Source organism: Triturus cristatus, chromosome 12 (genome assembly GCF_964204655.1).
Source record: "Triturus cristatus chromosome 12, aTriCri1.1, whole genome shotgun sequence".
Taxonomy (NCBI): domain Eukaryota; kingdom Metazoa; phylum Chordata; class Amphibia; order Caudata; family Salamandridae; genus Triturus; species Triturus cristatus.
The window spans coordinates 180792023-180810219 of NC_140595.1; the positions used below are offsets into that span (position 1 = coordinate 180792023).

General features: G+C 46.1%; 1 protein-coding gene across 1 annotated transcript in view; it reads right to left on the minus strand.

The window, feature by feature from the left end:
- The window catches only part of GOT2 (glutamic-oxaloacetic transaminase 2), a 138239-nt gene that overhangs the window by 64034 nt on the left and 56008 nt on the right, over window positions 1-18197 (minus strand). Inside the window, exons 2-4 of the mRNA XM_085638202.1 lie at window positions 15986-16142; window positions 14680-14808; window positions 10145-10204 (exon numbers count right to left, since the gene is read on the minus strand). Of these exons, the coding sequence (XP_085494328.1) occupies window positions 10145-10204; window positions 14680-14808; window positions 15986-16142 (346 nt within the window). The remainder of the gene's footprint in view (window positions 1-10144; window positions 10205-14679; window positions 14809-15985; window positions 16143-18197) is intronic.

Below are 18197 nucleotides of genomic sequence, written 5' to 3' on the forward strand. Positions count from 1 at the left end.
AGACCATTCCTCACTCTTGTCTGCCAAAGTTAACGCTGGCATGTAACTAACTTTACTTGTAGTCTGCCCTTCGTCCAGGGATAATCCTTACATGCGACTGTGCTGCTGCCACATTTTCCCATGGCCTACGTGACCTTCAGCTAGGACAGGCCTTTTTAGCCAGCAACATTCTGCCTTCTGGGGCCTGTAATTTTTCAACCTGCTATGCGTTCTGCTTTCCGAGTCTCTGCAAGTAAAGTGGTTTCTCAGAAGCCAAAGCTAGCAGTGGCTATCACAATGGACATGGAGCCTCATATGGAGAGTATATGATTCACTGTTCCCAAACCCTACCAATCTTTAGAAGTCCGGTTAGGGAGAGGCTGTCATACATGTAATAAATACAAAACTAAGTTATTAGTAGCAATGTTCAGATACGTATTGACTGAGTAAAAGCATGAATTACTGCTATATGCCGCTCGCCGTTTCACAAACCTTCCTGGACCCTGGTGCTTCTGGTGCTCGTCTGGACTGTGGGGAGCCTTTGGTGTACTAACTGCCTGCTGGTGGGACTGCGAGGAACCAGCCTGCACAGCGCCAACACCATCGCCGCAGCTGGGGCCTCTTCCCGCCCGCTCCTCTTACTTGTGCATCAAAAGACTCGCGGCCCCCGCTTTGCGGGAGCCGCTCGCCGTTTCACAAACCTTCCTGGACCCTGGTGCTTCTGGTGCTCGTCTGGACTGTGGGGAGCCTTTGGTGTACTAACTGCCTGCTGGTGGGACTGCGAGGACCAGCCTGCACAGCGCCAACACCATCGCTGCAGCTGGGGCCTCTTCCCGCCCACTCCTCCTCCGGCCCATCCCACTACTTACGTACCCCGCGCACACGCGCCAGCGGGACGCGCGGGGCGAAGACCGGGCAAAGAGCGAGCCGTTTGAGAACGGGCGAGCTAGGGCCTGGGCCATTCCCCACGCTAAAGCCCCCACACTTCAATCCCGCAATTTTTCCTCGGGATTATGAGGACTACCAGAGAAACTAGGAGTAAAGCTTCACTGGCCTCCGGGAAGACAACAGGTACCTTGGACACGTATTTTGCCAAAGCGGGGTCCCTTCTTATCGAGGAGATCACCACCTTAGAAAGGCGAATTTCGCAAGAAATTGACTGGGTCAGGAGATCCTCCTTGGGACCCCTTGCTCATGCTACTACTCCAGAACTAACGCCCGATTGTTTATCACCAGTTACAGGGGGGAAAACTGGCATGCCTGTAAACTGCTCTGCCACTTCTACCATTGATTGTGACATCTCTACAACCGCTGAGCTTAGTATATTACCCCTCCCAATATTTAAGGCCCCTCCACCTCAAACAACTGCTGAAGTAAGTGTTTCTACTATAAACACAATTACTGACAGGGTTCACCAGCCAGTGCAGTCGACAAAATGAGAGAGGGAGGGAGCTATCCCGAAAAGGAAAAAAAGGGCATACACTATAGGGGGGAGAAAACCCAAGATTCTAAAACCTAATCCTAAGGGTGAGGGCAACCAACCAGGTACAGCCAACAAAGGGCCAAAATCAGGGCCATCACCCCCCCAGATCCCGGCTAAATCCCCCCTTGGCCACAATGTTCCAGCGGGGGTGGGGGATTTCACTCTTGGATATTCGTATTCTTTTGAGTGAAATGCTCACCCCCCTGGAAGGCTGCTTAGCAAAAATGGAAATGTGTCTATAGGACTTGCATAAGGGAATTTTACACCTAGCAGCAGGTCCAAGAGTGTCTTCACATGAAGCACATGGGACAATCGTTGGGACTACTCAAATCTCTGATTTAATCACTGCGGCTCCTACCTTGCCAACAGCCATCCCCATGGAAAATACCACCAAACCCCCCCCCGTTACAACCGGTCTCTGTTCCTCTCTCTAGGCAACTGCCTTTGTCACCAACTGCTAGGAGGACGAAATTGTTTGACCCAGCCCCTCCATCAGGCCAGGAGAGACCAATAAATGACATAGTCAACTGCCCATTTCGGTCAGCTAGCCCCTATAACTGGCGAAAAATAGTCAATTTGCCCTCAGAGGCGGCAGCCTACACTGTGATTCTGAAGGGGGTACCTGTGCTCCCCGGTAACGCGGTGGAATCTTATGACTCCCTACGTAATAAGGTCACTAGCAGATTAAATGTTCACAGGCCCCTACCTCCCAATTTAAGAGGAGAAATCCTTATGGTCAGAAGGGTTCCATGGGTTGGACACACCGTTAAGAAAAGTGGGGGACTGTATAATCGTAAGCTTTAAGAGTCCGCAGGTCGCGCCTTAAATTTGCAATTGGTTTGGGAGCGCAGGAGCCACATCTATTGAATTGGTTCATTTGTCATACTTTTATCCCAATACATGGGATTTGATTATGATGAGGGACGAGGGCTGGACAAAGGTGGGATCTTCTGTCGATGGGCCCAGAAACAGGCCCACTCGTAATGTTACCACTACTCATGGCAACTATATACACCCTAACAGGTGCAGCTGTCTTGACCACGTAGATTGACCATATAAGGGTGCATCCCCACGCTATACCCAAGGCACCACTAGTAAACCTGTAGGACAGGGGACGGTGCGAGGCGCTATAGAAATAATCACCCGAGAATCTGATACATCTCGGCGGGAGAACTTAATTCCTACTAGTTTCCGTGAGCAAGTAATTAACTTACCCCAGAGTCCACCTGGTCATATTTTAACATCGCCAGTCCCGCCCGCTCCCAATACAACTCCCACTGTCCAACCCACTTTGGAAGTATCCCTGCAAGAGCCTTTAGTTCCAACACTGAATATTGTAACTGAGAATACTGGGGGACTGGGATTCAAACCTCCAGTCGAAATCCTGAAGGTTCTTTCTTGGAATGTGGTGGGTATTGCCAATAAATTACACACAATTGAATGGGACTCCTTAGTGGGCAACAGTGACATCTGTCTTTTTCAAGAGACTTGGGCGAGGGAACCGCTGCGCAGAGTAGGATACGCCGTTTTTGAGATTAAAGCAAGTTGGTCTGGTAAAGGGAGGCCTTCAGGTGGTCTGGCGGTTTGGGTAGCTTGTCACATTGGGTGCAATGCGGAGAATGTACCTACGTTCTCGCAGGACATACAGTGCGTTCTACTCAAGTGGCCTAATGCTCTAAATCTGGCAATTATTAACGTGTACTCTCGCCCAGTTAGTGCGGCCATGGAATCACCCACACTAGACGATCTTTCGTCTTTTTTGGGCCAACTTCCAAATAACTGCAAGATAGTGATAGACGGTGACTTTAATTGTCATTTCGAACCCTTGGGTGGTCTAAAGGAAGGTGCACTTACTGCTGAAGATGACTTTTGGGGTGTCCCGCCATGCCAATCCCCCCACCCCAAATCCTGGTCTCCTCTCGCAGTATAAATCATGTCCCTAACACTAAATTTTGCGATGAGGGCGTGTAATGGTCGCACCCCTTCCGACATCCCTTGATCATGCACCTTCAACAGGAAGGACCATGAATCGCGGCTGGATTACATCTTCGTAGACATTAGTCTTTGGTCCAAGGTCCAGGATTTTAGAGTGATTGTAAGAACGGACAGTGATCACAATGCACTCCTACTGGATATGGTGCATCTTGTATGTGCCGTTGGATCACCTTCCACCGAGCCCAGTGAGGATCCAGGGAATTTGGTTCTCAGTTCTAACAGACGCAGGGTTAAATGGGGGAAATTGGCAAACTCCGAAGACAGTACAAGTAAAATTTATCAGCTTGCCCTCCCCAAGCTAAAAGAACTGGATGCACTAATAAATCAGCCTAGATTCTTAGATTCCAATGAGAAGCTAGCCCAAATTCACGTAGACCTAGTGGGAGCCTTAGGTGAGGTTTTTTTATGCTGTGGCACCGCTACGGAAGAAAAAGACCCAAACTCCAACTTGGTACAATTCCTCCTGTAAAAAGATTAAGACAGAACTAATAAATACAATAAAAGTAGGTTCTGATAGGCCAACGGTCACTGAGCTCAGAAGGAAATACAGGAAAGTTATGGAATTAGCAAGATCGGAATGGGATTGGAATAGATGGCAGGATCTCTCCCTAGCATTAGAAGCTAGGGATTTGAAAAAATGTTGGTCCCTGGTAAATACTGGCACAGGGGAACCTAAAGCTGCGGTGGAGCCAAATATTGCAGCCTCTGTTTGGGAGGCCCACTTTGGTAAATTGTACCAAGAAACCTCCGAATATGCCAACAATGTGACCACCGCTGCTCCACCCAATCCTGTAGTTGGATTGGAATTTACCCTTGGCGAGGTGATCAGTGCAATAAGGGGTCTGGCGACGGATAAGGCCCCGGGTCTCGATAGATTGCCTGGTGACCTTTTTCGTCATCACCCAGAGATCTGGGGTCCTTACCTCCTCATTCTCTTTAATTCCATCGCGGGGGGTATGGAGATCCCCTGTACTTGGCTGGGGGCGGAGATTGTGCCTATTTTCAAAAAGGGCTCTCCTCTTCTCCCAGCCAACTACAGGCCGATCAGCCTCATAGATGTTTCACAAAAACTATTTTCTCGCCTCCTTTTGGATCATCTTTTAGACTGGGTGGAGGAAAAGGAAATCCTTAGCCCCCTCCAGGCTGGCTTCAGGAAAAACACGTCCACCATGGATCAGATCTTCCGCCTCGTTCTCCTCTATTGGAAAACCGTGAGGATTGAGGGCAGGAGGCTGTACATGGTGTTCGTGGACCTGAGGTCAGCTTTTGACCTAGTCCCTCGCAAGAAACTATGGGAGGTCCTAAAGGAGCTGGGTGTTCCCACCCATCTATTAAATACCATAATTAGGCTTCACGATAATAACTTTGCTCAGGTCAGGTGTGGGAGGGATGGAGCGTTGTCATCTAGGTTCCCAGTCCTTAGAGGGGTAAGACAGGGTTGCGTTTTGGCGCCAACCCTGTTTTGTCTCTAGGTTAACAATGTCATATCCCATCTCGACAATATTGGGGACAAGGACGCTCCATCTTTGGCGGGCAGGAGGGTACCTGCCATTATGTTTGCGGACGATACCCTCCTGCTCTCAAAATTCCCGATGGGGATTCAACGGATCTTAGATGGATTTGGTCTTTTCTGTAGACAATATGGTCTAGAGATCAATACAGAGAAGACCAAGTTCATGATATTTAACCCCTCACCCAAAACCCGACCTAACCCATTACTAAGCTCAGTAAGACTGGAGAGGGTAAAAACTTCAGTATTTGGGGGTAACCTTGCAAGAGAACCTATCTTGGGAACCTCAAATAGCAAGATGTCGGCTAAAGCTGTCCCAATTGTCTGGGGCAATCCTGAAGGTTGTAAACACTTCTAGTTTAAAACCCATTAGCCCGGCAGTAGAAGTGTATAAAACCCAAGCTAAAGCGGCCGCATGTTATGGTGGAGAGCTATGGGGGTATAAAGCAAGGGCAGAACTGGTCACTGTAGAAAATAGTTTCCTCAGACGTCTCTTGGCCCTTCCCCGTGGTACACCCCTGTTCCCCCTGAGATTAGATTTGGGCCTTCCCTCTATAGGAGAGGATTTGGAATTTATGCCACTAAGATTCTGGCACAGGCTCTGGTCCACTGGCGAGCTCGCACATTACAGGCAAGAGTTCACTCACGTAATGAATTTGAACCAGTGTGATAGAATCCCGTGGCTGGCTTTTATAAAGAAAGAATTTTATCGGTTGAGACTCCGAGCTACGGGAGCTTCCCGAACAAGGCTGCCAAAGGGTTTCACGAAAAAGACTGGTGGAGATATACAAGGAGAAAAGTCTAGCCTCTCTGGTCTCTGCATCCAAAAATGGTACTCTAACCGATCGATTCTTGGATTTCAAACATTCTTATCACTTTGAAGGTTTTCTGGATATTATTTTTCCCATCTTAACTAGAAAACTGTTCATTCAATGGAGGTTAGGCACTTTGCCCATTAAAACTTTCACCTGCAAATGGACAAAGAGAGACAATAAAATCTGTCCAGGGTGTAGTAACCACGAGGAGGACGAGGTTCACATACTATTTTTCTGCCCAGCCTACAATAGACCCAGGAAATACTGGCTAGTGCCATTATGCAGAAACCTGGGTACAAGGAGCCATCTGTACTCCTACAGAATACTGAAAACAAGTACTCTCCCCCATATAGTTTTCGCAGTTGCTCAATTTATAATGGCCATGTGGCAGATAAGGAGAAAATTATTAAACTAAATATTAATGATATGAACTGTAATTCTTCCCCGTGATTAGAATTTTCATATAAATGCATTTTTACGATTTCTTTTTATTTATTTTTTATTTTTTATTTTTAATGTTCTTATTTAAGTGTGTGTTTATGCTGATATTATATTGTTGTATCTTTTATGGCCTAACCGGCCGAAATAAAGAAAGAAAGAAAAATAATAAGCATTTTGTTTTCCTGGAATGATTAAATTCAGCAGATGGAAAATACACAGAAAGAGATCAGAATCCGGTCACTGACAAGTGGTTCCTAAAAGGTATCATGGCTACAGAATATAAATAAGTGTCAAGTGACACTACTCAAGGTAAATTAACTTATTCATCACTTGGGTTCAGTAAAGATGTCAAATCCGGGTGAAATAAAATACATTTTCAAAATTGGAGGCTGACAATAACGAGACTGAGTGTGTGTAGAGATTGGCAGCACCAATAGTGCTGCTTCACCTTTACTCACCACTTCCAAGAGACACCCAAGCCCAACCAGTAAGTGGTCACTGTCTTGTCTGGCCTAAAAACAGACAATGTGCTGTGCTTCTTAGCAGTTTATGAAATTCCAGTTGGTTAGTGATCTGAGATGTGGCAAATTTTCTCCAGGACGTGTACTCTGAATAGGGCACACACAAACGGAAAATAGTTTACAGGGATCAGACTAGGTTTCCTAAGCAAATGAGACAATCCTAATTTAAGTTACTGGATATAAACTGCTTGGTAAAAGACTGATTAATGTTTGTGGTTCTCATAGCCCAAGCGCAGGGGCCACCCAAAACTCTGATACATTAATTCCTTTTACACACGTTCAACAACAGTCGATACAGGTTCTAACATAAAAGGGGCATTACAGATTTATTAGGTTTTGAATTATCAGCACGCTCAAGACTGCCATTCTTTAGCTAGGCAAGTTTATTTTGAAATTAATGTAGGTTTACCCACAAAATCATTAAGTCCTGATCTGCAATCTACATTTATATCTGGCTTTCTTACAGCAAACAAGAAAAAAAAATGCATTTGTCTGCAGAGCACACAAACTCAGCATAAGACTACCCTCTGATGCAGAGAGAAATGCAAATGTAGAACTTTTAAATAGTGCACTGTACAGTTTATCCAGAGATCCACAGACACCAAACCGACTAGCAGGATTTTAGTATGGAACCTCAACAAATACGTTGTTTCAGAAAACAAGTACCCTAGTTCAACACAAGACCTCACCTGTAATTAGTTTTAATATCCTCATTGTTTGGTGTGAAATCAGGACAGTGAACAAAGTACCTTATCCAACCCCAGAGAATCTTCTGTACTCATTGAGACAACTCATCTCTGCTGTGCAGCCCTGTACGGACTGGTCTTCCATACCTATTCCCCTCATGCTGTGGGAGTGCTTCCTGTTCAGTTTCTGGGTAGCAGGACACTTCATTGTCCCATACATTTTTTTTTTTTTAAATAAAAAAAAAAAAAAGAAACCTTCACTTTCCTAGTCCGATACGTCCCATTTTGTTTACCCCTAAGACACAGAAACAATGTTTTGTTTCTCTCTTGCAGCTATGTGGTGTTCACTATCATGGACCATTTTATTTCACCCCTGGACTGAGTAGACGTCATAAGATATACTGCATTGGTTATAAAGAAAAGGCTACTAGTACATGGTATCAACGGAAACACCAACCCCATACCCCCCCACCACCATACCTTGCGTTAAAAAGGTCTTAACAGCACCACCATCCACACAAGTGCAGTTTCCGCGATGGTAAGGTGTACAATTCAGAGGATAAAACACAGTACAGAGCAACCATCTTTGCGACTCCATCCCCACAATGGTCTCTGCGGCATATCAATCAGTATTTGTAAGGGTCTGCTAATCACCCGAGAAGGTAACCAGGCGCTAAGTTGCTGGGCTCAGTCGAAATGCCTGGTCTTAAGTCTCTTCCTAAATTTCGCCAGTGATTGTGATGTCCGGAGGTGGAGGAGGGCATTCCAGGACTTGGCGGCGAGGTAAGAGACGGAACGGCCTCTGCTGTGGCTTCAGTGGACGTGCGGTGTGCGCGAGGGAAGCAGAGCAAAGGTCCCTAGATGGTTGGTGGAAATTCAGGCAGTGGTTCAAGCACGCTGGCCCTTGGCTGTGGAGGACTTTGAAGGTGTGCGTCAATATCTTGAATTGGCATCTTTTCTGGACGGGGAGCCAGTGGAGGTTCGAGGTGTGGGGTGATGTGGGTTTGTTTGGGCAGGTTGAGAATGAGTCTCGCTACTGAGTTCTGTATTGTCTGGAGTCTTCTCATGAGTTTAGTGTTGGTTCCTGCATACAGTGTGCTGCAGTAGTCCAGTTGGCTGGTGATTAGGGTTTGAGTGATGGATTGTTTTGTGCCGGTGTGGAGCCATTTGAAGATTCTTCAGAGAATGCGGAGAGTGTGGAAGAAAGCGGAGGAGAACGCATTGACCTGTCGTTACATGGTAAGAGTTCTGTCCAGGACAATGAAGACGTGGGCGTGGTAGGATCAGAGTTGAGCGGGCCACCAGCTGTCGTTCCAGAGGGAAGTGTTGCCAAAGATCAGCACTTCGGTCTTGTCAATGTTTAGTTTCAGACAGCTGACTTTCATCCAATCGGCGATATTCTTCATGCACTTGTTAAAATTGGTCTTCGTGGTGGTGGGGTCTGCTGAGAGCGAGAGGATGAGCTCGGTATAGTCTGTGTAGGATAGGATTTTGAGATCACGAGTTCTGACTGTCGACTAGAGGTGTGAAAAGGTTTTTAAGAGGGTGGGGTGGCATAAAGCATCTATCTGGAGAGGCACTTTCACCTACCAGGAATTAACTTATCTAGCCTGTCCCTGCTGTCACAAATACATACACTCCAAGTAGTGCGTCATTGTTAAATTAATAACATAAGCCTTTCAGTTGTATGCAAGTGAACATCAGTGGGAGTTATGACCTACATATATTTGATTCTTCATAAATAGCCTTTAGCAAGCACTCGGTTTGGTCTTTTTTATATTGTTAAGTATTGTTCCAGCTCTATATGAGAAAACATATCCTACACCCATTAAGGAAAGTCAGAGTTCATTAGCTATGGGGGATTAATACCGCAGTGTACAATGGAATGTTGCACACGTTTAGGGAAGTGGAGCATATTCTTGGATGAGTAATGTTAAATAACATCGCTCAATTTATTCGTATTTTGGCACTTTCAGGTTCACAAATGGCAGACTCAGGTCTGCAATTGGTGGCATTTGCCACTGAAGTCCAGGAGAGGGGTGGTTACCTAGACCATCACCAGAACGAGTAAGTGATAAATAAAGGGGTGAAGGTTTGGCCGTGTATAGCGATTGGGGAGTGAGTTTTATTTAAAGTGCAAGTACTGTGAGCCATGTTTCTTATCCGATTTCCCACCAGTGTTCTCCACATGTAACTTTTTTTTAGCTAAAAAAGGGTTATCTGTAGAGCCAGAGGGCTGCAGCAAACCTCTGTGTAAGCAATTCGTTATTTGCAATTTCATCAGTTAGTATTTATTGTGCAGAGATTGCAAATCAGCAGGGAATGCTTTTGGTATGGAGTAAATTGTTTTATTACTAGTATCCTGCCACTCTGTGCTTCCCCAGCTATGTCTTGACCATCATCTGCCCTGTCATTCCTCGGTCCCAGGGTCTCTCTAAAGCCCTGCACCTCCCTCAGTCCCAATGACTCCCTGTCCTAAAGGCTCTTTTTACATGCCTCTCCAGTTCTCTGCACCAGTGTTTCTCCGGTCACAGAACTTTGTAGCATGGTTTGGTATACTGTGATGTGGTGCACTGAAGTCAACACATTTTAAGTACATCTAAAAATATATAGAAACATAAAAAAAGAAATCAAAGCAAAACAGAACTCAATGGTTGCCTCCCTCCTCCAATACTTCGAAACCAGTTGCACATAGAAAGTCAAATGCCACTCACCAATAAACTTGCTCCGATGCGCAACGACCCTGTGCCAGAGATGCTCTGCACAGTCATGTACTGTGAAGGGATAAATACAAATTCATTAGAAACTGTAGCACAAAGTTTACTTCAAGACACAGGTAGGCCTGCTAGTCAGGATATGCACACCTCAAAAATAACATAACTTGTAATGACGGCAGGGGTCAAAGTAAAATATCAACGAGGTCTCAGTGCTGCAAGGTTTCACAGACACGATAACTTAAGTGACATCAACTGTAGAATTGTTGCCATAAAGATCACATCCTTTAAGGTTAGGCGAGTTTCAGGGACTTGGATTGGGGCAACTGTTCAAGGTAAACTGAAAAGCAAATTTTGTTTAGGTAAGATGTTTATACAGATAACAATTATCAGCAAGTGGTCTTGGTTGCTATCAGAGACGCTGTGAAGCCTTCAGCCAGAAAAAAACCCATCCTTCATTTTTTTCTTTGAGGTCTTGGTTCAACAGTCAACTTCTGTTGTAGATATACAATGAACTGCACTATCGCTTGCAGCACATTAGATAAAGCATCAAGAACAACACTTTTCGCATATTATCATGCAAAATCTTTTGTACAGAAAAGGAATGAGACTTGTCTTTGTTTGAAAGATTTCAGGTGGGACTTGAGGCTGTTGCCACTTAGGGAGCCTACTTCCTTCGTCATGCGAATTGAAAATTGTCTTGGGGAAGGGGGGGGGGGGGGGAGAGATTCCAACACACCGCTCACTTATCCCCTCCTCTGACACATTCAGGGCATATTTTACATTGATCTTTAATAGCTAGGCACATTTTGCTCCCACCTTCAGCTATAAGTGGCATTCATGTAGTAGCTCACAAAAAAATGGTTTTTCAAAAAAGTTGAAAAAGGCTTTACGTTTCCAAGATGCAGCACTGAATATCGCTTCAAAGTAGACAAGTAATGAATTAGGTTTGCAATAGGTGGTACATTTATCAATTTTAATCCCCTGGACATGATTCGGTGTGCAGAACGTTTCTGAATCAAATGTAGAAAGCTATTAAGCTTTAAATTTGTAAAAACTTGACTAGCCGAATTCAAGATAAAGTCAAATCACTTATCAAAGTCCCACAAAAAAAGCAATTAACCAAACAATAAGACGGTCTGCTTTAAATTAAACCATTCATTTATTTAGGAATCTGTTTATTAGAATTTTCGTTGCAGGTAAAACCACACAATACATCATACTTCATCAAATAGCATTGTTACATAAATCTTGAAGTCAGGCGTCAATGTATAACTGATACAAACATGGTGCGTTACGTTAGGTGTACTGTAACCGGATGTGTCCCAAAGTATAACCTATTGGGTGATAAGTAAATCCATCTCCATTCGTTTCGTTATGGCCCCAGCCCTAGTGGAGAGCATCCGCTCACCAGCGTCGATGCCAATTGTGTGCTATTCTCAGTGCTTCCCCGAATAGTTATACAAACAGTGCTATACTTCCCATTCTGTAGCTGGGCAGCTGTCCTTCCAACAATCTAACAACTAAAACAATGTACAACAGCAGCTTGCGTCTTCTAGTCTAGTCGGCCCCCGCTCCGCTGACCCCTCTCCCGTCAGGCTCCACCCTCCCTGGCCCCCACCACTCAAAAGGGATCAGGCGCTGATATCCAATCTGCAGCTTGCACTATCTTCGCCAGCCAGCCAGTCGCACCCACCAGCGCGGAGTCTCTACCAGGTGAACAGTGCCCCATCGCCTAACGCGGCTCCTACAGCGCAGCAGTGCCCTCCCCCGGGGCCACCTCCTCCGATTGTGACAGGGTCTGCCTCATTTCCCCCCACTGGGCGGCGACGGGCGTCGTCCTAAGGCCCAGTGTCTCTTCCCGCCGAAGCGCCACCTCTTCTGCCTTTGCCCACACCATAAAAGAGCTACGCCACGCTCGCACATGCGGTGCGGTATCTGCCTTCCAGCGCTTGGTGATGAGCCGCTTAGCCACTATTATACCCAGATCAAGGAAACGACAGGCCACCTTAGCCGGTGGCGGTCAAGGAAAGAGATGCAGCAGGTATGTGGGCCACTCAGATGGAATCTCCCGGCCCGTACACCTGCGGAGTTCCCCATGTATCGCCTGCCAGTATATCTGCAATGTGGGGCAGCCCCACAGCATGTGGATCAGGTCGGCGCCAGGCATCGCACAACGGGGGCAGCACGCATCCGTTCTGCAAAAATACTTATTAATGGCACCCGGTGTGAGGTAGGCCCTGTGTAGGACAAAAAACTGTATTTGACGGAATCTCATATTTCGGGGCACCCTCCTCGGCCCCCTCAGCGCTCCCTCCCATTCCCTGTCCATCATAGGGCGGGCAAGGTCCCCCTCCCACTTCTCGCGCAGTGTCCCCAGACTCGGCGCCGCATGAATCCGCAAGGCCCCAGCGAACCACTTGATCAGGTGTCCTCCTCGGCCCATGACATGGAGATACTGCAGCACTAAATGCTGCTCCGGTTCCACCTGCAGGTCCCCCCAGTGACCCAGAGTCTCTATCAGGGCCCAGTGACGGAGAAACTGGCCCTACGCCAGCCCCGTCTCTTCTGCAAGGGTCGCAAACGGCAAGAGGCCCCCTTCATGGTATAGGTCCTCCATGGTGTGAATATCAACCGCGTGCCAATCCCGTAACTCCGCAGCTCCCAACGTGTCTCGCCCACAAGGGGAACCCTCCAGTGGGATGGCCGGGGCGTATGGGAGCGTGGCCCTCGTCAGCCGGAGGCTTCTTCGGTAGCTTTTACAGGCCACCACTAACAGCAACGGTTCAGGCTTCAGCGCTCCCGTTGTCGGATGGAAAATCTTGAGGAGCTCAGTCAATGACAGCGGCGGATTCTCCGCTGTCGCCGTATCCTCTCGACACCTGTCAGCCAGCCAGCGAGCCACCCACCCACCCACTGCAGCTGTGCGGCCAGATAGTAATGCTCCAGGCAGGGCATCCCGAGCCCGCCCCCACCCACGGGAAGGCACAATTTCGGCAGCGCAACTCTGTGGCGCGCCGTTCCCCATATGAAGTCGCGGAGGGAGCGCGTGAGGGGCGCGAAGAAGGACACCGGCAGGTACACCGGCAAGTTGGCAAAATAGTACAGCAGACGGGGCAGTACCACCATTTTAACGAGCGCTATTCGGCCAGTCACCGAAAGGGTAAGCGTGCTCCAAAACGCCATCTGGGTTCGGATCGCGGTCACAGCGCGTCCTAGGTTACCCTCCACTAGGTCCGCCGGGCGGCGATAGATCTGGACACCCAGATAGCGAAAGGTGTCCGGTTGCCACAGAACCCGCACTCCTCCAAGGCAGTAGCCGGGGTCCTGGACGTCGCCCCCAAAGGCGTACAGACAGGATTTGGCCGCGTTCACTCGGAGGCCTGAGAGCTGCTCAAAGGTGTGTAGGATGCGATCCAGCCCCTCAGGGATAAATTAAACCATTCATAACTGAAACCTAATCACATCAGCCTAATCTGTGAAAGTGAGATACATGCATGCATATTCCCCAACATTGTAAAAAGACACAAATAGAGGAACGTGCCTGAGGGCCAGCTCTTGTGTTGTTTTTCTCGTCCATTAACCAGAGCTTGCTGATGCTACTGTAGCAGACATTGGAGTAGTGGCTCTACAGGCTATTAACCTCTGTGTGTTAGGGCAGGGGTCATTTTCACGTCTAAGGGACAGGCATTTAAACTGAAACACTTGCTTTACTACCACAACTCCTAGTCGGAAGGGCATACTTCATTCGTTAGTAGAGGCAAGTACTGGAGTGGGAATGACACATGCAGCTGGAAGAGGAGGGGATGACAAAGCTCTAGGGGCAAGGCTCGCATATGAACTAACACACTGTTAAAGAGAGCGTTCATCATGGAAAATGGAATAGGCTAAAAACATACTATTCACATTTTGTATCAAGAGATTAAGTAAAGTCACAGTAATGGAAGCAAGATGCAACACAAAAAGATGATGGACGGCACGTTGAACATTGGCCTGGCTTTGCAGTTCAGCCTGGACTGTTCCCAAGGGGAGCAGGGTCAAGACTGACTAGCATATGGCTGGGTCCAAACTGGTGTGGCATGGTGAGCAAAAGAACAATGGATTATACCCGGATCTGTGACTGGGGTGAATGTTGGAAAAGTTTCAGGACTCCGTCCATCATCTTGTGTTGCTACCAAGAGCAAGATGCTCACTCCACATTGCCTCACTGCACACTCCCAGAAGGGTAACATTCAAGGGACCAGCTTCCAACAAAACAATGTACTTTTGAAACAGCATCAGGAATGTATGTTTGTGCTATTAGTGGAGCCTTGAAAGAGAGCCCACGTGAACTAAACCATAACATGGACGGTTTTCCACAATACTTCTGTGAAATATATACTGAGTTTACAGCGAAATTATATATGTTCACTATAATCAAGTAAGTGTGCCATCATTTTATGATGTACAGATTATTAACAGAGCATACACAGTAAGTCTCACTAATTCAATTCTGAGGAAATAAAATGAGGTGATTCAGTATTCAGTTTCCATACCCGGCCACTGTTGACCACCTCACTGCCGTCTCCTAGTGCCAACTCTACAGATGCCTTGTTGAACTCTGCCAGTCCGACAATGGGTAAATATTCCTTGTCTAGTTTCTTTGCGGTCATCATAGCCTCTGCCTGCAAGAAGTAACAAACAGACCCGGTTACCATATTTCCAACGAGTGACAGTTTAACAGCACATTGACTTCAGCTGCCCTGAATTCAAGGCAGTTAGAAGCAGACATTAAAATAATCCAAGGTGCTGCACATGGAGAGCAGCATGACAGAATGGAACTTAGTGGCATGCCCCACATGCTCTTGGTCAATCAATCTAGTTCGTGATTAAAAGCAAATTTTCCATCAAATATCCACCAATCTCTGTTCACTTAGTAGGTCCACATGTGCAAGTCACTTGAAAAAAAAACATAAGTGCTGATTTTGTCAAGTCCTAGAATGGGTTATCATACCGGGCTGGGTAAAAGGAGCCCAGGCTAGCTGGATCATAGGCCTGTTCCCCTCAAACTCAGAAAAAGCCCCCTAGGTCTTAAAATCACATTAAAATGGTAATTCAAAGTGGGAGCAGTTTGTTCTAGTGACGCTTTTGCCTCCCAATCTTCAAAGTGAATGAGCACATATAGGAGAGCCCCACGAGCACTTTGAAAGCACAGAAGAACATTCCTTGTGTTGAACCCAGACTCAAAAACTTCAGCCTCTCACCCTCAGTCTGGACAGTCACCTCCAAAGGCTGGCTTTCTGAGAGGGGGGAAAGGTGAAACCCAGGCCTGTCCACTTACCCAATGACATTTTTAATGTAAATTGTCACTGCAACAAAACAGATTAGGGTGCAGGAAAAAGTCATCACTGACCAGCACAATACACACAAAGTGTTGGAATGGAAACACTAGTGGGGTTAGAAATGTGCCTGATGAGCTTTAGAATGCAGGTAAGACTAGAATGAAAACAGCGTTCATCTATTTTTTAAATCCTCGAAGCCGAGGACCATAATAGCATAGTGATCCCTAGATTATGTGTTGCAAAATAAAACTAAACCGTTTGCAGTAATCTTTATGCTACGTGGTTGGTGTAGACTGCCCTGGAAAAGCCCAACACCCTGTAAAGTTTAAAATGAAAATTAAAAGCTGGTATGAACTATTTCAATTCAGAAACCAGATTATCAACAAATACAGAATTGTAATCACAGCAAAATTAGCAGGATCTGCCTCTCCTCCTAAACTCAGCAGTCTGATGGTGCACAGGAAGACAAGAGTTTAGATATCTGCCCATTACCTACACTGCATCCACTTGCCAGCCTTACCTTACGAACACTACTCAGTACAAATGGCTTGCCATTGTCATCCCGGTATGCCCCTACACCGAGATTCATTTTCTTAGCGCTTGTGTCACGCTTGAAGGCCTCAGTCACCCCCAGGATGGCATCAGGGGGGCCCATTTCGACATGTGCCCAACAGGAGCTAAGGAAGAGAAAATGGAAGAGCATGAGTATCTTCAGACTAATAGTTTCACACAGGGGAATCCGCATCATGACTAGGAACTCATTTTATATTCTTACCCAGCAAAGGCATAGTACTTCATGAAACAGTCCTTTGCAGTTTCAGGGAAACAGCAATCACTGCATAAGAAAATCAAGCATTTGCAATGCAATAGGTCTCGCATTTCGAGAGTTTAAGCTATTGGCATTGTATCAGACAATGCCTTTTATTTATGTGTTTTGATAATTAACACAAATAAAAGGCATTATCATGTACAATGCCAATAGCTCAAACTCTCGTAAATGCGAGACCTATGCAAAGAAGCGCCCGCCAATGTCCCAGGCTGCTTACAAAGTGTGAATGTTGCAGAAAAGCATGTCGTGCCTGCAGTAGGAGAAACTACTTAAAGAAAATAGTGCTTACAGACTAAAAAAAGACTCACCGTGTAACAACTGAAGTAAAAGGGCCAGTCATCGTGGGAGGTTACGAATAAATATAAGAGACTAACAAGCCTATTAACGAATCAGAACCCAGCATTTACGAAGGACAATGACAAATCTGGGCGGAGCTTCTATTCCAAACTCAAATACAGCATGGCTTGCAGAGCAGCGCATGCGATGCCCAGGCTCAACATTGAAAACGTGAAAAAAGCCACTGCAGCAGAAGTCTGCTGCCCTGTATGGAGGAGCACTCATGATTCTTGGCATTTGGAAGTTTTCCATTAAGCACTGAGCTTATTCAGTGAGGCTATCTGGGTACCCCGGACACTTCTTCAAACTGTTTTGAAAGGATAAATCACCACCCAAAATAATGCACATCATTGGCCAGACACTGTGGGTGACATCACAAGAAACAGGACTACCACTTAGGACAAATAGGTACATCAGTGGAATGAATTATGACCATCATGCGCTCACCATACAGGGAGGTCTCTAGATGCTGGAGGAGTTAGACACCGAGGCTACAGTAAGAAAACATTATATTAATGAATAAAGGACAGTTTGAAAATTAATGCTTTTGACCCCCATCCTAAAGAAAAAAAACCAATCAGGTTATGTAAGCACTTATTAATTAAAATAATTGCTTAACAAAAGATAGATTGTATCCAGCAATGATGAGTAATTCCAGAACTGTGCTACTGCAGGACAGGTTATTAACAAGATAATTCACACACAGGACACATGCACCTATGTTTGCTCTCTGCATTGTAGGGACGACTTAGGGGAGTACAATTAGAGGAGCGACATCTCATGAGCCCTCCACTAATATTCATGTGTGAAGTTATTGGCATTTGTTCAGAGCCACTTAGCGCCAACACTGCACTGCTTTCTTAATACAGTTCTAAGTTTCCAATCCATCAAAGGTGTTCGACTGAGTACGAATAGTAGAGATCTGTTAACTAATGGTTTGAAATAATTATTGTTAAAGTAAAAATGGTTTACTCCTGCTAAAAATGCGTTAGGTCTGTGGATGGATCCACCAATGGACTTGGGTGGCTTTCGTTGAGCTGGGTTGTTGGTTGTCAACAGCCCAGACCATACAGATTGTTTTCCCAACAGGATCTAAAGCCAGGCAAATAGTTTTAATGCAGTGTTGTGCACATAATGGTGATGTATGCTTAAGCTAACTTTGTGAATGGTTCTAAGATGCAGGTTGAAGAGGTGCAAGTACAGTGCTTTTCGGTCTGCAGGACTTGGCCAACTGGTGGATTTGGTGACCTTCTGCGCACATGAATGTGTCCAGGGAGGCTGTGTAGAAGGTTAGACACTAGATAGCCAAGCACACTGTGCACCTGGGTTGTGTAATGAGTCAGTAGTTCTGTACAATCATTTGGGGACATTAATGACCTGAAGGTTATTTAATGCCTTGGGTCCAGATATTTAGGTATACAACCCTCTGAAGGCTCAAATGCAGTGGGCAGCCATATTTGTGATAAACCCCGATATAGTTGGGATGATTCCAGTTGTTCGAAAGGGTGCTTTGCTCATCCCAGTGTTCAAGAAGGGCTGTCACCAACATCAAGCACACATGCCAATA